This window comes from Micromonas pusilla (assembly GCF_000151265.4).
Source record: "Micromonas pusilla CCMP1545 genomic scaffold MICPUCscaffold_11, whole genome shotgun sequence".
NCBI classification, from domain to species: Eukaryota; Viridiplantae; Chlorophyta; class Mamiellophyceae; order Mamiellales; family Mamiellaceae; genus Micromonas; species Micromonas pusilla.
The window spans coordinates 506,538-529,465 of record NW_003315892.1 but is presented as its reverse complement, the minus strand read 5'-3'; the positions used below and the strand labels follow the sequence as shown (position 1 = coordinate 529,465).

The following is a 22,928-nucleotide window of genomic DNA, read 5'->3' as shown; positions in this document are numbered from 1 at the left end:
CGTCATCAGAACTCGACACGACACGACACGACACGACACGAGACGAGACGAGACGACGTTGTGAAAAAAAAAGGAGAAAGGAAAATACAGAACCCCCGCGGCTCCCGATCTATCTCTCGCCACCCTTCCCTCCGCCGTCCTCCTCCTCGCCGGGCTTCCTCATGATCATCGTCTTCGCGACGACCTCGTCGTTCTCCCTCGCCCGCAGCACCTCCTCTCTCTCCCGCAATCGCGCGTCGTCGTCCCTCGCGAACGCCTCGGAGATGGGCGTCCCGCCCGCGGCGGCGGCGGCGCGAACCGCCGCCGCCTCCGCCGCCGCCTCCGCCGCGCGTCTCTTCTCCACCTCTTCCTCGTCAAACTCCATCACGGGCTCCACCGCGCTGCCGACGAAGAAGAACACGTGCGCGAGCGTCTTGCGTCGCATGTCTCGCACCATGTCCACGAAACTCCGCGCGCCGTCGATCCTGTACTCCTCCATCGGGTCCAGCTGGCCGAACGCGCGGACGTTGACTGAGTTTCGAAGCACTTGCATCTCCACGAGGTGCCTCTGCCACCGCTCGTCGATGGCGCGTAACACCCACACCCGCTCCACGGACTCCAAGTCCGCGCGGTCGTAGTTCTGCGACAGGCGCGCGAACCTGTCGAGGTAGAGCGCGATCGCGGACTCGCTGAGGTACGTCCGCAGCAGCCGCGCGTTCGCCGCGTTGGGACCTACAAAGCGACGTCGGGGTGGAGTTCAAAGGCGTCAGAAGCGGAGTTGAAAGGCGTCGAGGGCGGGAATTGAAAGTGGGGTGGGCGGAGAGATGCGACGGGCAAACGCCTTAAGGATCGGCGTTCACCACGCGGACGCGGTCGTATGGGGACCAGTGTATAGAACGCACCTCGCCGGCCCTTCTCCTCGAGGCTCGCTTGTCCGCGGGAAAACTCCATGCGTCGCTCCACGCGCGCCGCCACCTCCTCCTCCCTCGCCTCCGGCTCCGTGTCCGTCACCTTCGCGGGGTTCGTCAGCGGGTTCATGTCGACGATCTCGACGCCCTGGAGCGCGGCGGTGATCACTTCTGGCCTCGCCTCCAAGCCCGGGAGCGGCGTCTGAAGCGGCATCGCGTCGCCGGCGATCAACGCCGTCTTAATCGCGTCCCCCGTCGCGCCCGGAAGATAGTGCGGAAACGCGCCCATCTCGCGTCCGCTCTCGTTCAGCCACTGATCCCGTCGCGACGCGAACACGGTCCGCAAGTCCGCGAGCGCGCCGTCGACGTCCCAGTCCTCGATCGCGCGCAGGCCGTCCACGCCCGCGCGTTCGCACGCGTCGTCGACGATCCACTCGACGTAGCGAAACAGACGCTCGCGCAACGGCTGCTGCCCTTCGAGCAACACGCGTCGTCGGACGTTATAAATCGCGTCGCGCTGCCCGTCGATGATGCGATCCGTCTCGTACGTGCTCGTGCGATGCGACGCGTGGAAGTCCTCGATGTTGGCCTGTATCGACGCGAGCTGGTTGTCCACGACGGAGGAGTACAGAGGCATGTCCTCGTCCATGCCGCTCCAGTCCCACACCGAACTCGAGGCCCACCCGGGGCAGTAGATCGCCATGAGCTCGTCCTCCATGGACAGACAGAAGATCGTGCTCCCCGGGTCGCCCTGCCTCCCGGCTCTGCCGCGCAGCTGGTTATCGATCCGCCGCGAGTCGTGCAGCGCGGTGCCGATGACTTGTAACCCGCCCTTCTCGCGCACGTGCACGGCTTCCGCGTCGCACTGTGAGGGCCATTCCATACAAAGCGATGTCGGGGTGGAGTTCATAGGCGTCAGTTGGAGTTGAAAGGCGTCGAGGTCGGGGGTTGAAAGCGAGGGACCCTGGGCGGAGAGACACGCCGAGAAAAATCCTTAAGAAACGGCGTTCACCACGCCGACGCGGTCGTATGGGGACCAGTGTATAGAACGCGCCTGGGTCTGCGCGTCCGCGAGCAGCTCGATCGCCGCGGCTCTCAGCGCGTCCACGACCGGGTTCGGCCCGCCTCTCGCGCGCTCTTGGTCTTCCGCGACCTTCTCCGCGGCGGCTTTCACCGCGCCGCCGCGCAAGATTTGCTCCGCGTGCTCAACAGCCTCGGACACGAGCGCGAAGACGCTCTCCGCGGATACCGGCAACGCGTCGTCGCTCTTCGCGGTGAAGAACGCGAGACCGACCGCGGCTTGAACGGCCGCGTCCGTGGCGTTACGCGTCTGCACGTGCGCCATGGGGTTCGGCTCGAGCGCGTCGTCCGCCTCGAGCGACCCGGAGGACAGTTTCGGGAGCAAAAGGCGCTCCAGGTAGAGACGCGCGAGCCCCGGGGGGTTGCCGCCCAAGACGATGTCGGTGCCGCGACCCGCCATGTTGGTCGCGATCGTCACCGCGTGCTCGCGCCCCGCCTGCGCCACCACCTCCGCCTCCCTCGCCGCGAGCTGCGGCCGCGCGTTCAGAAGCTTGTGCGGGACGCCCTGCACGAGCCGCCCGTCCGAGGCTCGCCACCGATACTCGGACAACAGAGACGATAAATACTCCGAGTGCTCCACCGACGTCGTCCCCACGAGCACCGGCCGCCCCTCCCAGTGACACGACACGACAAGGTCCGCGACCGCGTTCCACCGCGCCGCCGCGGTTCGAAACATCGCGTGCGGCTTATCCACCCGCTTGCTCGGCCGGTGCGTCGGGACCGTGATCACGTTTAACCCGTACGTCGTGTAGAGCTCCTCCGCCTCCGTGGACGCGGTGCCCGTCATCCCGGACAGCTTCTCGTACAGCTTGAACAGGCACTGGTACGATATCGACGCCACGGTCGTGTTCTCGCGCTTGATCTCCACGCCCTCCTTCGCCTCGACCGCCTGGTGAATGTTATCGTTCCACCGCCGGTTCGCCTGCACGCGCCCCGTGCTCTCGTCCACGATCATCACCTGCCCTTCCCGTACGATGTACTGCACGTCTCTCAGGTACAACGCCTTGGCCTTCACCGCGAGTAAAACGTACCGCCCCCACGGGTCGTACGTGTCCCACACGTCCTCCACCCCCAGAAGCTGCTCCGCGACCATCATCCCGCGCTCGGTGAGGTCCGCGGTCTTCTGCTTGCGGTCCACGGTGTAGTCCAGCCCCTCTCGCATCTGCGCCGCGACGCCCGACGCGACGACGTACTTTCGCATCTCGTCGTCCCCCTCCGTCGCCGGCCCGGTGATGAGCAGCGGGTTCCTCCCTTCGTCGATGAGCACGCTGTCCACCTCGTCCACGATCGCGAAGTTGACCCGTCGTCGCATCACGAGCTCGCTCGCTTCGGTCGCCATGTTATCGCGGAGGTAATCGAAGCCGATCTCCTGATTCGTGACGTACGTGATGTCCGCGTCGTACGCGTCCCGCCTCTCCTCCGCGTCCATGTCCTGCTGTATCACGCCCACCCTCAGACCCAGCGCTTTGTGCACGCGCCCCATCCACTCCGCGTCTCTCCGCGCGAGGTAGTCGTTCACGGTGACGACGTGCACGCCCTCGCCCGTCAGCGCGTTGAGGTAGGCGGGGAGCGTCGAGGTTAACGTTTTTCCCTCCCCGGTGGCCATCTCGCAGACGCATCCGTCGTGGAGCAGCGCGCCGCCGACGAGCTGGACGTCGAAGTGCCGCATGTCGAGCTCGCGTCGCGCCGCCTCGCGGACGACCGCGAACGCCTCGACGAGGATGTCGTCCAGGGTTTCGGACGGGGGCGCGCCGTCGGGTCCCTTCGGGGAGATCCGTCGCTTGAACTCGATCGTCTTGGCTCGCAGCGCCTCGCCGCTCAGCGCTTTCATCTCCGCCTCGAGCGCGTTCACCGGGACGACGACGTCGCGGACCTTCTCGCTCATGATGCGCGACGCGCCCGTGGGGATCGCCGCCGCGACGTCGCCCGCGAACTTGACGGGGTTCTTCAGGAGGTCCGCGACGGACGGCGCGGAGCGGCTGCGATTCGACGCGAACGCGGCGGCGACGTCGCGCTCGGAGGCGGCGGCGCGCTCGGAGGCGGAGGCGGACGACGGGTCGTCGTCCGCGTCGACGCTGCTGAGGACGTCGTCGTCGTCGTGGTACACCGGGGTTCGGCCGCCGCCGGCGGACGCGGACGCGACGGCGCGCGATCGGCGGCGAGCGAACGTCGTCGTCGTCGTCGTCGTCGTCGTCGTCGTCGTCGTCGCGGACGCCAATCTCGACCTCGCCGCCGCGCGCGCGGGCGCCGCCGACGTCGCGGGCGCTCCGCGACGGGGGGTGACCGTCGGCATCGCCCTCGGCGTCGCCATCGCGCGTGAAGCCGCCATCAGGCACCGGCGCGCTCGTCTCTGTCGTCGCTCGACGGTGGTTGTCGCACCTCCGCTGGCGCTTCAAAAAAAACTCGCTCATCAGGCCTCGGACTAAACTGAGCGGAAGAAAGCGGAAATCTGCCGTTCAGAAGCCGCTCTCCCGATCGACCCTCGGACTAAACCGAGCGGAAGTTTAGGGTGGGGCCGACCGACCGCGACGACGACGTGTCGCCGAAGATCTCCCTCTCGCGAGCGATAAGAGCCAGAGATCGATCGCGCCGGCGGCCCGCACAACGCGCACGCTCCCGCGCCAGGTCCAACGATGAGCGCCTTAGCAGCCGTCCGCGGCGCGCCCGCGGTCGCCGCCCGCGCGGCGACCGCGCCCTCCGCGTCCTCGCGCCGCGCGCCCGCGGGCCCGCGCGCGTCCCTCCCCGCGCGCCGCGCGGCGGTCGCCGGGACGCCGCTCGCCATGATCTCTCGCGGCGCGGCGTCGAGACGCGCGGCGAGCGGGTCCCGCCGCCGCGTCCTCACGCGCGCGGACGCGGTCCCCGAGAGCGAGGGCGCGGGCTCCATGTTCGAGTCGCAGTTCAAGAAGGTGGCGAACGACAGCGTGATGATCGACCCCGTCGTCGGCGCCAAGCGCTTCAGCAACTACTTCTGGGCCGGCGTCGTCTCCATCGGCGCGACGGGGTTCCTCATCACCGGCGCGTCGTCGTACATCGAGCACAACCTGCTCTTCTTCCTGGACGCGAGCGAGATCAAGTTCTTTCCGCAAGGGCTCGTCATGAGCTTCTACGGCGTCGCCGGCTCGCTGCTCGCGACGTACTTGTGGCTCACGATCAACTGGGACGTCGGCGCGGGGTACAACGAGTTCAACAAGGAAGAAGGCATCATGCGCATCTTTCGCTACGGCTTCCCCGGGAACAACCGGAGGATCAACCTCGTGTCGTCGCTCGCGGACGTCCAGGCTGTGCGCGTGGAGATATCCGACGGCGTGAACCCGAGACGGGTGGTGTACGTCCGGTGCAAGGGGAAGAGCGACATTCCGCTGACGAGGATCGGGCAGCCGCTCACGCTCGCTGAGGTGGAGAAGCAAGCCGCGGACCTCGCGAAATTTTTAGGCGTCCCGATCGAGGGGCTCTGAGCGAGCCGTCGCGGACGGGACGACGGACGGACGGTCGGACGGATGATTTTTTACAGCGCAAGCGCGTCGGAAGAGATAATACTAGTATATACAAGAACACGTCATAAATACACCACCACGGAAGTACTTCCATCCTCCTCGCCCGTCGACGTTTCTTCACTCCGCGAGACTCGTGATCATCGCCGCCCCGCGCAGGACCCAATGATCGCTCGGCGCGTCCGACGGCACGTCCATGAACATCACGAAATTCGTCGAGTGCCCCGTCGTCGCGAGCTCGCCCCTGCGCTCCTGCGTCCGGTACACCGGGCACCGATACGTGTTGGCCGCGGCGGCGTTCTCTCCCTCGGCGGCCGCGTCGGCGTCCGCGTCCGCGTCGGCGCCGGCGCGTCGCCGCCGCGGCCGCAGCCAAAACACGGGCGCGTTCGCGAAGAGAACCTTCGGCGCCGCCTCCCTGAGAACGCGCCGCTCGACGTCCCAGTCGCACCCTTCCAAGAAGAGCCCGCGGACGTACACGCCCTCCTCCGGCGCGGCGTCGTCGTACGCGTGAGGGTCCATCCCGAGCGGGGCGAACTGAAACGACACCTCGTCGATCGGCGCGCGCGTCGCCCGCGCGAAATTTTGCAACGCGGCGGTGAGAAACGAGTGCACGAAGAAGAAGCCGCTCATCCAATGCACCGCGGGCGGGCCGCGCTCGCTCCATCTCTGGAACGTCTCCACGCGCGCGCGCAGGTCCGCGAGGTACGACGCCGCGGGCTTCAGCGACGGGTAAGACACGTGGCGCCAGGTGATTGGCACGGCGTTGACGCGCAGCGCCTCGCACGCCGCGTCGTTGTCGCTGGACATGATCGCCTGACCTTTGATCGCGGCCGCGATCGCGGTCAACGAGCTCCGAATGACGTCCAAGAGTCGGTTGAAGCGCGTCATCTCTTGGGTCAACACCGCGTTCATGGACTGCTCGTACGTCGCCGGCCACCGACGGCGCGCGGCGTCGACGTCGAAGTCGTCGGGGAGCGACTCGAGGAACTCGTGAACGACCGCGGAGACGTTATTTTGGCTCTTCCCGGCGCCGCCGCCGCCGCCGCCCTCGCCCTTCCCGCCCTTCCCGCCACCGCTCCGCGTCATCAACAGCAGCGACGATAGCATCACGCCCGTGTCCGCGTTATCTTTCGTGATATCCGCGTTCGGGTGCATCCCGAACGCTTCCGGCGAGGGCAGCGCGGGCAACGACCGCACGTACTCCGTCATCGTCTCCATGGACGGCGAGACGCACGGCAGGACGTACAGACCGCTCTCCGTGAGCGCGTACTCCCCCGGGGGTTTCTCCACGATGTCCTCGCAGTAGCACTTGGACAACAGCGCGTTCAGAAGCACGCGGTCTTTGTCGTCCGTGACGCGCCCGCCGTAGTTGCACTCGCCCGTGGCGTATCGCAACGCGTCTAGGGGGAGGCTATCGTTCTCGTCCACGAACGCGCGCAGTTGCCGCGCGGAAATGCGCAAGTCGCCGTCGTCGAACCCGTACGGGATGTTCCATCCCAACGGCCCGAACTTCCTGCGCTCCTGGACGACGGCGTGGAAGAAGCACAGACCGAACAGGAGCGCTTTGAACGGCTTCGGTTTCGAGCATCCGTCGAAAAAGTCCAAGTTGCCGATGGGCTCCGCGCGCAGCGTCTGAAGCATGTTCGCCCTGACGCCTTTCGGGGGCTCGTTCGTCATCTTCACCGAGTTTTGAAGGATGTTCACCGGGAAGTCTTTCGACGGATACGCCGTCATCCACAGCCGGAAATCCGCGTGCGCGCGACAGCTGGCGTCGTCCGCGTCGCTCACCAACTCTTCGACGATGGTATCCAACGCCGGCATCCACGACGGCGCGAGGTGGCAGTTCTGCAACACGACCCAACTCCCCGCCTCCTTCCCCTCGCGTATCATCGCCGCCGCTTTCGGGCCCTGGCCTTGCCCGAGCGATATGTAGGAGATGCGATCGGACATCCCGCGCTCGTCCGCGAACTGAAGCAGACCCGCCATGGGGTCAGACCCCGGGGAGAGGACGAACACGAGCGGCGTCGTCGACGCGCTGTCGTCGTAGCAGCTCTCCAAACGAAACGCTGGCGGATGCGCGTACCTCTCCCCGAGGTGCCGCCGCACGAAATCCCTGACCGCGGGGACGAGCTTATCCGGGCGAACGCAGCGCACGAGGAGAAGCTTCTGGAACGTCGTGAGCGCGTCCTGGAACGGCGACGGGAACGCCGACGCGTGCGGCGCGTCGTCGTCGTACACCGCGCGCCACGCCTTCGGGTCGTCGGAGACGGACGCGGCGACGCCTTCAAACGCGGGGAGCTTCGAGACGCGCGACAGCTCGCTCCGGCACTTTTGCGTGATCCACGACGTGTCCTCTTCGGAGACGTCGTCGTCGTTCAGTTTCGCGCTGCTGGTACCGCAGGCATCCTCGCCCGCGCCGCCGCCTATGCCGCCGGTGAGCAAGAAACTCCACTCCTCGGCGTCGATCTCCCCTCGCGCGCGTAACACCTCGACGCACAGCGAAAACGCGAACAACAGCTTGTCCTTCTCGAACAGCGACCGGCACACGTTCCGGTACAGCGCGAAAAGGAAGTGGGTCTCGATGTGCTCGAGCCTGGTGCGCACGTCCTCGGAAGCGGTCGCGGCGGCGATGGACGCGATGAACAGCCCGATGAACCACCCCAACGAGTACTGATACATCGGCTCGACGTTGGCGAGTTCGCTGATGGCGAAAAACAGCACCGCGGAGTACTCTCCCGCGGGTTTGTAGCTCCCTCTCGCGGCGTCGATCTCGCGCTCGGTCTCGTCCGCGATCGTCTGCGCGGTCGCGATCTCGTTCGAGACCGCCTTCGCGTCCGAGATGGCCTTGATCGCGGTCTCGTCTTCTAAGATGTTCCCTCGCGACGACGACAAGACTTGAAGGATTTTGTCCTCGATTTCTTTTAGCCGTCGCTTGTTCCCCGCGGATCGCATCACGAGGTCGTTCTTCGCGGTCTCGAGGTCCGGCCTCTCTTTCGCGACGACGACGCCCAAGAGCTGGTCCCCGAGACCTTCCGGCGTGAGCGTGAAATTCAGAAGCGTCACCTTCACCGCGGTCTCCGGCAAGTAATGCGGGTTCCGTAACTTGGACGTGACGTAAAATCGAAAATCCGCGGAGTACTCGACGACGGCGTCGCCCAAGCGCATGCACTCCACCCCGGCTTGTTTAAACACCTGCTTAAGAAGCAACGGCTCCAAGAGCGGGTCCAGCTCCTCCCCGACGTTCTCAAGAAGCACGGGCAGCCCGAACGTGATCGCGTTCTCTAACGTCCGGACGTACCCACCGTCGTTCGGCGAGAGCTTGATGACCTGCAGCGTGTTCCCGCGTTCTTTCCGCTTGATCCACGCGTTGGCCTGCTGCCGCGGGTCGATCATCAGCGGCCACCGCCGCGCGTTATCGACGATGATCCCGTTGTCCACGCTGAACGAGTCGTTCGGCAGCCCCGCGATGTGCCACTCGCGTATCTTCACCGGATCCCCGAGCACGCCCGCGAGCGAGAAGGACGGCGACCGCGGGATGTTCTCCCGCGCGCACGCGTCGACCCACCGCGACGTCATCTCGTCGCGATACGTCCCCGTGAACGCGCCGAGGTAGGATATGACCCCCGCGCAGACGAGGACGTCGCCGGTGAGGCGCGCGTATCGCTCCCCCAACCGCGTCGCTTCCTTCGTCCACCGAGCGTTCTCGCCGCCGAGCCCCGCGATGAGCTTTTCCGCGCGCTCGAGCTTGACGGTGCACAGGTCGACGTCGTCCGAGAGTTGGTTCTTCTTCTTCGTGTTTTGCTCCAGCTCGCGCTCCATGCCCTCGAGCTTGTCCACGAGCTCGCGCAGTTCCGCTTGCGTCTCTCTCAGACCGGTCATCAAGACGTCGTACTCGCCCTGCGCCTCCGCGAGCGCTTCTTGCTTCGGCTTGACGAGCCTCGATACTTTCTCGTACTCGTCCATGGCGCACACCCACTTGCACAAGCCCTCCGCCGCCGCGGAAGCGTTCGCGGCCTTCTCGGGGGTGAAGTCCTCGTTCGAGGTGTACTTCTCGCGAATGCGCGCGATGACCTTCGTCGGGATGTTGTCCTTGTCGTAGTTCTTCAGCGTCTCGAGGAAATTCTTGTCGTTCAGGAGCCCCAACGACGGCTTCCAGTAGTCCACGATCTCTCGGTTGTCGCCGTCCTTCGACCGGTTCGGTTTCACCTCGAGCACGACGCAGACGGCCTCCATGACGAGCTTGATCGCGGCCGGGGGGTTCTTCAGACCTTTCACGTAGTTGATGTCCGCCGGTTTCAACGTATCCAGCGCCGCGATCGCGGAATTGAGTATGGGCATGGCCTTCTCCAGCATGCCCTCGCACTCGTCTTTCACCGCTTTCGCTTTCGCGGCGCCGTCGGCGGCGACGGCTTCCGCCTCCTTGGCGGCTCGCGTCTTTGGCTCGACGACCTCGACTTTTTCTTTCGCGATCTGCGTCATCAAGATCTCGACCTCGCCCACGGTCTTGATGAGCTCCGGTTTCAGCGCGTTCAGCTCCGTTTGCATCGTCGCGACTTGCGTCGACGCGGAGGCTATCTTTTGTAACCCAATCTCGTACCGCGACTTGGCGTTTGAAATCTCCGCGCGCTTCGCGCGTAAGAGCGCGTCGAACGACGTCAGAAGCTCCAAGTACGACGTCGGCGTGACGTAGTTGTGCCTTCCCTCCTCGCGCAAAAACCTCCCGGACGCCTCCGCGACGTCGCCGTGGAACTGTTTACACACTCGCACGAGCGACCGTCGGACGTCGTCGTCCAAATCGTCGACGTCGCCGACAAACTTTTTCGCCACCGCCTCGAGCGCGTCCACGGGCCACGGCCTAAACCAGTCGATCGTGCAGCAGTTCACGAGGCTCGGGAACTGCTTCAGACGCTCCCTGAACGCTTCCCCGATCGGGGACGTGCAGAAGCACACGTGCGTGAAGTCCTTGCACCGCCGCGTGAAGAACCCCCAGAGCTCGAGCGGGGATTCAAACCCGGCGGCGTTCCCCGCGGGTCTTATGGTTTCGATCAACGCGGCGCGCTCGTCCGGGGTGAACATGCACGGCACCTCCCCGGCGTTCAGAAGGTTGTTCACGTCCTCCACGAACGCCTCGGTCTTTATCTGCGCGTCCGAGAGGAGGAAGACGACGTGCTCGCCCGCGCCGCCGGAGGCTCGGAGCATCTTTTTCAAGTCTTCCCTCCACTCCGCGACGCCGTACGTTTTCGAGATCTCCACGCGCTCCAGTCGCATACCGCACACGTGCGCGGACAGACGCGTGAGCGACTGCCTCCCGGAACCGCCGACGCCGACGAGGAGCAACGACCCGCCGGGCTGCCCCAACACGCGCGTGATCCTCGACACGTGCTCGGCGGTGTACAGAAACATCGCGAGGTTCATCGGCGACGTCGACGCCGCGTTGTGCGAGTCGAGGTACCGCTCCAGGGTCTTCACGAGCGCGTCCACGTCCGTGATCTCCGCGTACGCGCGGCGACGACGAGAAGACGCGACGACGATCGCGTCGTCGTCCTCGACGCAGCCGTCCTCGTCGCCGCTGCCGTCGTCGTCGTCGTCGTCGTCGGTCGCCGGTCCGCGCATGTAATCGCCGAAGACGCACCGTCGCATGTCGTCCGTGTCGATCGTCGTCGAGCCCGCCTCGCGCAAGCGCGACATGAGGTCGTCGAAACGCACCCCGAACGCCTCGCGCGTGACGTCTTTCACCCTCGATAGCAGCCACGCCACGTCGTCGTCGTCCGCGAGCCGGTCGCCGAACACCCTGAACGTCTCGTGCACCCACAGTCGGCGATACAGCTGGACGCCGTCTTCGCCCCCTAGAATGGAGTTGAAAGGGTGGAGTTGAAAGTCGTCAGTTGGAGTTGAAAGGCATCGCGGGCGGGGATTGAAAGCGATGGGTGCGCGGAGAGATGCGCCGGGAAAAGTCCTTAAGGATCGGCGTTCACCACGCCAACGCGGTCGTATGGGAACCAGTGTGAGAAGAACGCACCTTGGTCGGTCGCGGTCGCGGTCGGGATCGACTCGCGTCGCATCAGCGTCACGCCCTGAATCACGCGCGCGAAGTCGCGCAGGTTGAACGTGTAGTGCGACTTGGCCGGCGTCGGGAGAAGCGACGCGAGGCACGACTCGTATATCGACAACGTCGCGGTCACGATCGAGGGGACCAGGTTTTTTATCGCGTCGTCGAAGCCGCCTTGATCGTGGTACCACCGCAAGATGCGCTCGAAGATCCCTCTCAACGTGCCCCCCGCGATGTCCGCGACGGCGAGGAGCGAAAAATGCCGCAGGTAGCGCTCCGTGACCGGGTGCCGTCCCCCGCCCGCGGGCGCCATGGCGGCGACGAAAGACGTCTGCACCACGCTCCTGAACGCGTTATCCCGCCCGTACCACCCGCCGTGGTCCTCGAACTGCCTTAAGAGCTCGATCGGCGGCTGCGACCCGTACGCGTCTCGAGCCGGGAGGTTCAAGTCGTCGACGAAGAAAATCGCGCGTTTCCCCGGAGGCGGCCCGTACTCGCCTCTCCGCCGCTTATCCAGCCGCAGATCCACCTGCTCCTGCGTCGCGTTCGCGGACGTGCGCGCGCTGAACCCGATCACGCTCGCCTCGTGCGTCTCCTTGTCGAGACCGCGGAGGTACCGGGAGACGTACGCGGTCTTCCCGGTGCCGGTGGGGCCGCACAGGAGCAGCGGCGCCTTCGAGCGATGATATCGGAGTGGAGTTGAAAGGCGTCAGAAGCGGAGTTGAAAGGCATCGAGGCGCGTCGGGATTGAAACCAGCGAGGGGTGATGGGCGGAGAGAATCGCCGGGAGAGAAAGTCCTCAAGGAACGGCGTTCACCACGCCGACGCGGTCGTATGGGGACCAGTGTGAGATAGAACGCGCCTTGGCGCGGCGTGTCGCGACGTCGAGGAGGTACGCGCAGCGCGCGCCGTCCGCGGTGGGGACGAGGATCGAGCCGAAGGAGGAGCCCGGGGGGATGATCTCGTCCGCGGGTTTGATCGTGGACGTCCACGGGATCCACGCGAACTTCGTCGCGTCGCGCGGGGACGCGCGCTTGAGGACGTAGTCGAACACGGTACTCCCGGTCGCGGCGGCGGCGGCGTCGTCGTCGGCGGCGGCGTCGGCGGACGCGCGGTCGCGGCGGAGGAGCGGCGGCGGGAGGTCGCACCGCAGCGTCACTCTCTTTCCTCCTCCCTCCGACTCCGAAGCAGGGGGGGTCTCGCCGTGCACGAGCGCGCGCAGGGCGTCGTCGAAGACGACCCTCCCGGCGGCGTCCGTGCACGCGCCGACGCTCCACGTGAGCGAGAAGAGGAACACCGCGTCGATGACGGGCGCGACGAGCGCGATGTCGATGAATTTCGACCCTCTCTTGACCCACTTCGACGCCCTCTCTGAGACCGGCTCTCTCGTCGCGGTCGCGGTCGCGGTCGCGTCGCCGTCGCCGTCGCCGTTCCCGTCGCCGTCGTCGTCGCCCGAGACGTCGACGTCGCCCGCGGCGTCGTCGTCGCCGTCCTCGTCCTCGCGCGCGGCGCCGATGCCGGTGAGATCCGCCAGCAGCGCCTCGGGGTCGAGGGTCCGTACGAGCGAACGTCGGGGTGGAGTTGAAAGGCGTCAGACGGAGTTGAAAGGCGTCGATGGCGGGGATTGAAACCGAGGGATGGGCGGAGAGATGCGCCGGGAGAGAAAGTCCTTAAGGAACGGCGTTCACCACGCCGACGCGGTCGTACGGGGACCAGTGTGAGATAGAACGCGCCTTAAACAGCCGGCGACACGACGCCGCGAGGTTCGCGTCCGACGCGGGGGACACCGCGCGGAGCGCGCGCTTCTTGACCGCGAGCATCGGCGGAAGCGCCCACTCGAACAGGCCCTCGACGCGCTCGATCGACTTCCGCGCGAGGCGACCGTCCATCGTGCGAAGCCACGACTTCAGCGCCGGGCGCCAACCGAGCTGCGACGGCTCGAGGTAGACCATCCCGCACCGAGACACCGTCGCCGGGGACGCGACGGCCAGGTCGGACACCTCGAAGATCATGTTCATCGCGCCGCGCATCGCGATGATCTCCGCGTTCGGCAGGCACAGCTTCTTGTTGTCGTCCAGCACCGTGTTCATGTTCTCGATCCACAGCGCGTCGACGGGGCCGTCCATGACGAGCCACTTGCGCTCGTCGGCGCGCGACGACGCGAGCTTACGAAATTGCACGGCGAGCACGCCGTCGCGCCACTCCGCGGTGATCGGGTCGCTCTCGCCGTACAGCTGACCCATCGTCACCGCCTTCGGGTTCAAGAACACGCACGTCACCGGGGTCTCGCCCGGGACGTCCGCCTCGGAGAGCGACGTGAGCGACGCCGCGAGCACGCGCAGCGCGGTCGTCTTCCCGCTGAACGGCTCGCCGACGAGCATCAAGCCGTGTCGAACGACGATCATCTCGCGAAGCTGGACGCACTTCTGAAGAAAGTACGGATGCGGCTGCGCGTTCATCGCCTCGCACGCGCGATTGAGCGCGTCGTCCAGCGCACCGTGGTCTGGCGGCGGCAGCTCCACGCCCGGGAACAGATCGCGGACGATGCCGTTGAAGAGCGGCACGTCGTGCGAGAGAAACTTACACGCGTTGACGTCGACGATGCTGCGCAGCGTGAGTTGGAACTCGTCCGCGTCCGGGTGCTTCCGCTTCAAGTTCCCGGCCGCTCGCAACACCGCGATGACCGCGCGCATGCCGTAGTCGTAGTGGTCCTGCGACGAGAGCTGCTCGCTGCACAGGCGGTACGTCGCGACGATCTTCCGGGCGCAATCTCTCGCCTGGAGGTAGCCGTCCGAGTAGAGTAAAATCTCGGAGATCAACGCGTAATCTGGAACCATCATCGCCACGGTGCGAAACAGCGCCTTGAGGTTATCCGGCAGCTCCGAGCGCCCGGCGTACCCGGGGTTCATCGTTATGAACACGTTGCAGCTCAGTCGCAGCGGAAGCTCGCTGCCTTCGAACACGAACGTCTTGACTCTGTTCTTCACCGCGATCTGTATCTCCAACACTTGCTGCGCCACGACGGAGAGCACCTCCAAGTTTATCCTGTTGAACTCGTCGAAGCACGCCCACGCGCCGCTGGACGCGAGCCCTTTGAAGAACTTCCCCATCGTGTGGTAATCCAGCGAGTCCGAGCAGTTGAACACGACGCACTGCCGCGCGAGCGCCTTGGCGAGGTCCTTCGTCGTCTCCGTCTTGCCCGTCCCCGCGGGGCCCTCGGGGGCGCCGCCCAGGTTGAGGTGGATCGCGCCCATCAGCGTCCGGTAGCACCGGTCCGTCAGCGGCGTGATCACGAGCCGCGAGGAGTTCCCGAGGTACTCGAACCCGTACTCGATCGACGCGTTCATCATCCGCGCGATGACGGTCTCGGAAGGAGGAGGGTCGCCGCCGCCGCCGCCGCCGCCGCCGCCGCCGCCGCCGCCGCCGCCGTCGCCGGCGTCGGATTCAAAGTACGTTCGCAGCTGCGACAGCCACTCGAAATCACCCTCGCTGCTCGTCCCTTTCGCCGCCATCCCGGCGACGACGTCGCGCGCGTGCACGTCCATGACGACCAGCGCGGACACGGTCTTCCGGTGCAGCGACGTCATCTCCCCTCGCACGAGGTCCACCGTCTCCGTGAGTTGCTTCGCGCGTTTCCATGCAAAAAACAGTTCATTCATCGGTCAGTTGAAAGGGGGAAGCGATCACATGTTGAAACCAAAGGGTGGGTGAAAAACGTTCGCAGAACGCACCTTCGTGCACTCGGCCGCGCACGCCGCCACCGCGCCTCTCTCCGCCGCGCCCTCCCTTCGAAGCGCGTCCGCGCACGCGTGCGTCCAGTGCGCGGCGGAGACGACGAGCACAGCTTGCCCGGGCCACCGCGTCGCCCACTCGGTCCGAATGCGCGTCGGGTAATCGACGTTCGCGCGCGAGCACTGCGACTTGGTCGCCTCGAGCATGGAAAACTCGACGCGCACGAGCCACTTCTCGACTTGCGCGCCCGCCGCGGCGGGCCTGACGTTCGTGACGAATTCCACGCGCTCGCCTTCCACGGAGCACATGCCCACGATCTCCAGGCCGTCGACCGAGCTCGCGGCGGCGCCGTCGCGAAGGAGGTCGTCGCCGCCCGCGCCGCCGCCGCCGCCGCCGCCGCGCGACTTGAACTCGACCTCGTGGATGCCTTCGAAGCACTTTTGCAAGTGCGGCTGCACGCGCGTCGGGTCCTTCGTCTCGGAGAGGATCTCGAGCATCTCGTCGTTGGAGAGGAAAAAAAAACGCGGGAACGCGACGCGTTTTACTTCGAGGTACGCCGCGAGGCCTTTTTGTATCGCGTCCAAGAGCGTGTTCGCCTCCGCGAGGTCGTCCAGACGCTGTTTGTCCTTCGCGATGTCGAGCGCGTGCGGTTTCGCCGCCGTCGCGTCTTGAATTTCGCGGAATATTTGGTCCACGGTGTTGAACTTCGAGCCCTCTTCGGGCATCTGCTTCATGATATCCTCGCTGCTGAAAATCGGCTCGAGATACTGCCACGCGCTCTGACACGACAGCCAGTTGTCGAGCATCTCTTGTAACGTCTTCAGCGTCTCCTCCCACGATGACGCGACGAGCTCGAACGGCTTGATGAACGAGCTCGCGCGCATGCTCGCGGTCTTCACGAGGTGGTCGTCGAGTAACTGCTGCACGTCGTCCACGCCGCCGACGACGTGCGTGCCCGTGTCTTTGTACGGAAACACTTTAAACGCGACGCCGTCCCAGTCGTCGCGCATCTTCCGCAGCGCCTTCTCGAGCGCGTGCTCTTTGTTCGCGACCGCGCTGATTTTGGAAACCTCGTGCGCGTTCGCGTCGGCGTCCAGACCGAGACCGAGGAGCCACCGCAGCGAGAACGACGCCGCCGCCGCGTGATCGGCGTACTCTTTCCCGACGAGCGCGAAAATCTTCTCCCAGTGCCGGTCCCGTAACACCCGATTCGACAGCTCTTGAAGGATCGGCGACGTCGTCTTAAACGCACTCGCGGTGTCCGTTATCCGAAACACGACTCGATCGTCCCTGTTCGCCTTGCCCATCCGCAGCGCCGCCGCGTCCACGCGCTCCAGCGCGTCGGCGACGTCCTCGAAAGCGATCTCCTTGATCGGCCCGTCGAACCACCCGGCGACGGAAGCCTCCAGCTCCGCCAACGTCCGCCACGTCTCCGTCTTGGCGACGCACGCGGCGTCCGTCATCGCCAAGTTCGAGAAGTCGTCCTCGCGCAGCGCGAACGTTTTCTGGTGCGCGCGGCACGTACCCGCGCGCTGCTTGAGCGCGTCGATCTCGCGTCGCTTCGTCTCGAGCTCTCGCACCGTCGCCGCCGCGTCGCTCGACGGGTCCGCGACGACGCCGCTGTCGTGGGTCGTTCCATACATAAATATGTAGTCCGTCGGTCAGTTGAAAAGGGACGCGATCAAACGTTGAACACACGGGCACGGGGTGGGTGAAAAAAAGTACAGTACAGTATACGACGCACCCGAGCACGGCGCTCAAAACTCGCAGCGCCTCCTCGTCGACGTCGTGGACGACCCCCTCCAACGCCGCGATCATCTCGTGTCGGTTGCTCTCGATGTGCTCCCGCGCGGCGTCCATCGCGTCCTCGTACGCGCGCGCGCACGCGTGCAGGTCGTCGCGCGCGACGAGGTCCTTCGTCGGCACCTTGGCGTCCGCGGACGCGAGGAGCTGAATGTCGGGGTGGAGTTGAAAGGCGTCAGGTGGAGTTGAAAGGCGTCGAGGTCGGGGATTGAAACCGAGGGATGGGCGGAGAGACGCGCCGGGCAAAGTCCTTAAGGATCGGCGTTCACAACGCCGACGGGGTCGTATGGGGACCAGTGTATAGAACGCACCTCGTAGAGGCCGTCGACGGTGACCGCGTCGTCGACGTGCGCCGCGTGCGAGGCGACGGCGTCGGCTTGCGCGCGCGCGAACTGGACGAACGCGTCGAGGCCTTCTTTGCGCCTCGCGAGCGTCTCGTTGCGGCGCTTATAGCGGGCCATCGTCGTTGTCGCTTCGCGGCGCGCGGCGTCCAGCACCGACGCCTTGATGTCGTCCACGGCGCGCTGCGTGATGGGCGATAACGCCTGTCGTAACGGTCGGGTGTCCACGTGGAGGTGTCCGATGACGCACGAGATCTTCATCTTCTCGATCGCGGCGCGCCACTCTCGCTGCTGCGCGATGTCGCGCCGGTAGCTCGTCAGCGTGTGCGCGCTCCCGGTCTCGTACGCCTCGCGGGACCACGTCGAGCCGAAATCGTGAATCGGTCGGTGCGCCTCAGGGTCGTTCCATACAAAGCGACGTCGGGGTGGAGTTGAAAGGCGTCAGTTGGAGTTGAAAGGCGTCGAGGGAGGGGATTGAAAGCGAGGGGTGGGCGGAGAGAGACGACGGCAAAAGTCCTTAAGGATCGGCGTTCACCACGCCAACGCGGTCGTATGGGGACCAGTGTATAGAACGCGCCTCAAACTGCGGGTAATTTCCCGCGCGAAGCGACGTCGCGTCGGGGCGGGCGGCGTTCGGGGGCGAGTCAGTCGGCGTTCAAAGGCATCCATCGCGGCGCGCGCGTCGGGATCGAAACCGAGGGGTGCACGAAGAGAAACGCCCGCCGGGGGGGGGAGTCCATCTTAAGGAACGGAGTCGTATGGGGACCAGCGTGAACGAACAAACAGAACGCGCCTGCGTCGCGTACGCCTCCGCGGCGTCGAAGTCGTCCCCGATGGTCGCGTCGATCGCGCGCACCGCGCCGCGGAACCGCGCGCTGTCGCGGACGATCGCGGCGGGTTCCAAACCCACGGAGACGTCTCGCGGGTCCACCCCGGGGGGGAAGAGCGAAGGGAACAAGCCGACGAAGGCGCGCGCGCGGAGTATCCGAGGCGCGGCGTTGACCGTTCGCACGACGCCGGCCACGATGTCGTCGCGAATCACGCGCGCGACGTCTTCTCTGGGAGGGTGAAACGCGATCGACGTGGGCGTGAACTTGATCGTCGTCGTGAAGACGCCTTTCGACGCCGCTTGGAACGACGACGACGACGACGACGACGACGACGCGGACGCGGACGCGGACGCGGACGCGGACGATGCCGAAACCGCCGCGCCGCCCCCGCCGCCGCCGGCGACGGGTCGCCCCGCGGCGAGCAAAGACAAGACCTCCTCCGTCGTCGTCGTCGCGCGCTCGACCAACGCCTGCGTCAACACGTGATCGACTAAACGCACGAAATCCCCGAGCCGTTTCTCCTCGTCGTTCACCCTGCGGTACGTCCGCGCGCGCGTGATTTTCCGCGCCTTGATCGCCGTCATCGACTGCGTCTTATCCGGCGCTCGACCCGGGACGTTATCCACGCCCGTGACGTCGTTCAACGTCGCGACGTCTTTCACCTCGTCGCGGCACTTCGCCGCGTGCGCGGCGACGTCCGAGCACACGCGCTCGACCGCGCGCGTGGCGCGCTTGAACAGCGCCTCGAACGCGGGTTTCGCCGTCTCGCGTCGTTGCGCGGCGGCTGCGTCGGCGAAATCTTTCAACCGCGTCGTCGCGCCCGGCGCGCAGCGGACGACGGCGACCGTCTTGATCTCGCTCGCGATCGCGCAGACGTCCATGAGCGCGGGGACGAAGGTGTCGTTCGCGTGGAATAAACGCTTCATGAGCGCGCGTTTCGTCCGCTCGAACGACGCCTTTCGAACGTTCGAGCGCCAGAAATCGAACGCCTTGCGCACGCGGTGATGCTTGAAGAACGGCAGACGCGTCAACGCGTCGAACGCGGACTTCTCCCGCGCCCACCGCGCGAGATCGATGTGTTCGGACGCCTCCCCGGACCGCACGCACACGCGCGTCACGCCGCTCGCGCTGAACGTGTAGTAGCTCTCGTGCTTCGCGCACTCTTGCCTGGACACGACGAGCAGATCGTACGGCTTGTGGTGCGACCGCCCGGGCGCGGCGCGGACGCAGTGGAAAAATTTCACCTCGCGCCCCGTCGCGTCGCGGCGTCGCGCGTAAAAGTACCGCGTCGCGTCTTCGCCCGTGCGCACGTCCTCCGCGGCGATCATCGCGTCGTCGTCGCGTTCGTGTTGTGATGATTTCGAAGACGCGAAGAGCGACGGAGGGGACGCGGTCGGCGGCGCCTCGGATTTCGGTCCGGCGGGTCTCCGCGCGGGCGACGCGTTTTCAATCTTTTTGATCTTCTTCTCCGCGGCGGCGAGACGTCGCGGCCGCGTCGGCGTCGTCGTCGGGAGCGTCGCGCCGACGTCTTCCGAGCCGAAGACGTCGCCCACGCGCGGCGACCGCGACCTCGCGATCGCGTCGTCGTCTGCGGAATAGCGGAGTCGGCGCGTCTCGTCAGTGGAATCGCGACGCGGAGGGAGCGGGGTTCGGGGACGGGGACGGGGACGGGGACGGGGACGGGGACGGGGACGGGGACGGGACGAACGACGACGTCATGAGAGCGCCGCGCCGCGCGCACCGCCGAGCGCGGGGCGCCATCGTCGGCTCGCGCCGTCGAGCGCGAGCGCGCGACGCGGGCCCGCGCCCGCGATCGTGCGCGTCCGCGTCACGGTGACGTCGATCATCGCGTTCGTTGCGACGTCGTCGATCATGTCGGACGGCGTCGCGGCGGTCGACGCGGACGTCGCGGCGGCGGACGGACGGTGATTTATTTCGACGCCCCGCCCGCGCGACGACGGATCCGGGAGAGAGAGATCCGCGCGATTCCCGCGGCGACGCGCGCGGACGCCGCGGCTCCGCGGCGCGCGTCCGCGCCTTGGCGCGAGCGAGGTCGACCCGGGCGCGCGCGTCGCCGCGGGCGGCGCGTGCGACGCGATCGACGCGCGTCTCTGTCGACGCGCGCGGAGCGACGGCGCCGGTTTAGTAACTCCTCGGAGGAGCCGAGAAACGAATCGTCGCGCTCGCTGCGCGCGCTCCAGTCGCAGTCGGCGCCCTCGCGTCCCATCCTGTCCCCGCGCCGTCGCACTCGGAGGCGCGCGGGGCGTGGCGGCGCATGTCGGCGCGCGCGTGCGCGGCTTTCTCTTCCGCGCTGCTCACGTCTCGCGTCATCATGGGGCGCGGCGGCGGCGCGCGCGCGTCGTCGTCGTCCTCCGCGCGCGCGCCGTCGCGCGCGTCGCCGTCGGCGTCTTCTTCATCCGGAGGGCTCGGCGAGGTCGAGGGGCGGTCGCGTCCGTCGCGCGCGGCGTCCGACGATCTGCCGCGCGCGCCGCACCCGAGCCTGACCATCGTCCTCCCGATGCCTCCCGCGATCGACGGCGACGACGACGACGGCGACGTTTTCGACGACGTGCTGTTAGGCGGCGAGATCCGCGCGGGCATGCACTTCAACCGCGCGGCGATGGGCCCGGTCCGCGCGTGTCGATTCCTCGAGGACGAGCGCGCGTGGGACGGCGTCGCGCGGTTCGTTCGCGCGCTCGCGCGCGGGACGCGATGCCTGAGCGACCTGTCGCCGGCGCCGGCGCGAGGCGCCGGCGCGACGAATGTAACGGACGACGCTTCGCCGTTACAGCCCGCGGGCGTCTGCCGCGGCGTCGGGGTCGGCCAGGACGGCGTCCGACTCGACGCGCACCCGCCGACGCGACGCGGGAAGAAACCCAGACACACGTACAAAGCCGCGGTGGCGTACTACGGACCCGCGTTCGCGGGCTGGGCGTGGCTGCCCTCGGACGGCGCCACGGACGCGCTCTTTCGCGCGCCCGACGACGAGCGCGGCGGCGGTGCAGGCGGCGGCGGCGCGGAGTGGACGCCCGGCGCTCACTCTGTCGTCGCGACGATGCAACGCGCGTTGAACCCGCTGTTCGCCGGGGATAAAGAGCGCCCGATCCAGTGCGCGGGGAGGACGGACAAGGGCGTCAGCGCGCTCGCGCAGACGGTCTCGTTCTGGACCTTGAACGACCTCGACCCCGCGGAGATTGTCGCGGCGGTGAACGAGGGGTCGCCGGCGGGGAGGGCGGGCGCGTTGAGGTGCGTTCTATACGCTGATCCCCATACGACCGCGTCGGCGTGGTGAACGCCGATCCTTTAGGACTTTTGCCGTCGACTCTCTCCGCCCAGGGTCCCTAGCTTTCAATCCCCGCCTTCGACGCCTTTCAACTCCGCTTCTGACGCCTTTCAACTCCACCCCGACATTCGCTCGTATGGAACGACCCTGAGAGTGACGAGCGCGCCGGAGAAAGTCACGGAGCGATTCCACGCGACGTTCGCGGCGACGTGGCGACGGTACGTGTACATCCTGCCGATCAATCGAATCGATCGAATCGACGGGAAAACCGGCGACGGCGACGAAAGCTACGACGTCGATCCGAGCGCGGTGGACGCGATGTTGAGGAAGCTGAGCGGGAAAACCGTGGACGCGACCGCGTTCGCGAGGGACACGCCGCAGGGAAAGCCGTCGTCGTGCCGAGTGAAAGTCGCGCGCGCGTTTCTCTCGCGCGTCCCCTCGAGCGTCGGCGACGGCGACGAAGAGATTCGCGACGAAGACGAAACTCCAACAAATCCTTCAACTCATCAGCCGGTGTGTGTCGTCGAGCTCGTCGCGGATAGGTTCCTTCGGAAGCAGGTGCGGGTGCTGGTCGCGACGGCGGCGCGGGAGGCGAACTGCGGCGCGACGTCGGACGTTTTGCTCGCGTTGTCGAGGGCTGGGGGGAGCGCGCGGGAGCGGCGGATGGCGACCGCGCCGCCGGCGCCCGCGGTCGGGCTCGTGTTCGCGGGCGTCGGATACGGCGACCACCCGGAGTGGGACGCGTAGTGTAGGTGGTCGGCCTCGAAGGTGGTGCTTCTATCGTATCGCGCCCGCCGACTATCGAGTCTTCGACTCGTCTAGCTAGCTAGTACCTTCGTAGATGTTACAAATATATTTTTCGCTCCGTCGTCGTCACTCCGTCGTCGGCGGCGGTTGCGGTTGCTGCTGCTTCAAGTGCGCTCTCGCCGCCGCCTGCATCGCCAGAATCTCCGGCCGCGTCCCCGCCGCGTCCCCATCGCCCCCCAGCGTCCCCAGCGTCCCCAATCCGTACGTCTTCTCGAACCCCCGCGACCGCGCCTCTCTTCGCGCGCTCGCTTGCATCGTCATCACCTTCGCCCGCGACGCGTCGGACAACACCACGACCGTCGGGTCCGCGACGGTGACGTTCACGCTCGCGCTCTCGCCGACGATGATGGGCGCGATCGCGACGTTCGTCTCCGTGCAGTCCAGGTTCAACCGAATCTCATTCTTCGGCGGGCGGTTTTGGATCAAGTTGATCAGCGCCACCTTCTTCGGGGACCCCACCCCGGGCCCCGGGCCGACGCCCGACGTCTTCATCGCCTTCGGCGGCGGATTCTCCTTCATCCTCGCCTCGTTGCTCTCGATGACGTTCCGCTTCCGCGCGAACGCGCTCTCGCGCACGTTCGACGGGAGAACATCGTTTTCCGGGATGTCTCGGAGCGTCGCGCGC

The 22,928-nt window shown here is 66.5% G+C and overlaps 4 protein-coding genes across 4 annotated transcripts; 2 read left to right on the top strand and 2 right to left on the bottom strand.

Moving 5' to 3' along the window:
- Positions 1–109: 109 nt before the first annotated feature.
- MICPUCDRAFT_45843 (type II secretory pathway family protein) lies at positions 110–3,798 on the bottom strand (the record flags this gene model as incomplete). The annotated part of the gene is made up of 4 exons (XM_003061923.1): positions 110–638; positions 926–1,125; positions 1,255–1,752; positions 2,344–3,798. 4 exons carry the CDS (start codon positions 3,796–3,798, stop codon positions 110–112), a joined length of 2,682 nt encoding a protein of 893 aa, XP_003061969.1.
- A 767-nt stretch (positions 3,799–4,565) lies between these two features.
- Positions 4,566–5,547, top strand: YCF4 (photosystem I assembly protein ycf4). Its single transcript, XM_003062129.1, has one exon. It carries the CDS (start codon positions 4,601–4,603, stop codon positions 5,420–5,422), a length of 822 nt encoding a protein of 273 aa, XP_003062175.1. The 5' UTR covers positions 4,566–4,600; the 3' UTR covers positions 5,423–5,547.
- A 31-nt stretch (positions 5,548–5,578) lies between these two features.
- Positions 5,579–16,702, bottom strand: DHC2 (dynein heavy chain; the record flags this gene model as incomplete). The annotated part of the gene is made up of 5 exons (XM_003061922.1): positions 5,579–11,304; positions 11,478–12,180; positions 12,316–13,047; positions 13,187–15,130; positions 15,239–16,702. 5 exons carry the CDS (start codon positions 16,700–16,702, stop codon positions 5,579–5,581), a joined length of 10,569 nt encoding a protein of 3,522 aa, XP_003061968.1.
- Positions 16,703–20,488: 3,786 nt separating this feature from the next.
- On the top strand, positions 20,489–22,405 carry MICPUCDRAFT_51723 (uncharacterized protein; the record flags this gene model as incomplete). The annotated part of the gene is made up of 2 exons (XM_003062128.1): positions 20,489–21,459; positions 21,550–22,405. 2 exons carry the CDS (start codon positions 20,489–20,491, stop codon positions 22,241–22,243), a joined length of 1,665 nt encoding a protein of 554 aa, XP_003062174.1. The 3' UTR covers positions 22,244–22,405.
- Positions 22,406–22,928: the final 523 nt, after the last annotated feature.

What these genes read in the sequence shown, in the direction of transcription:
- YCF4 (XM_003062129.1), top strand. Translation starts at nt 4,601, where the DNA reads ATGAGCGCCTTAGCAGCCGTCCGCGGCGCGCCCGCGGTCGCCGCCCGC.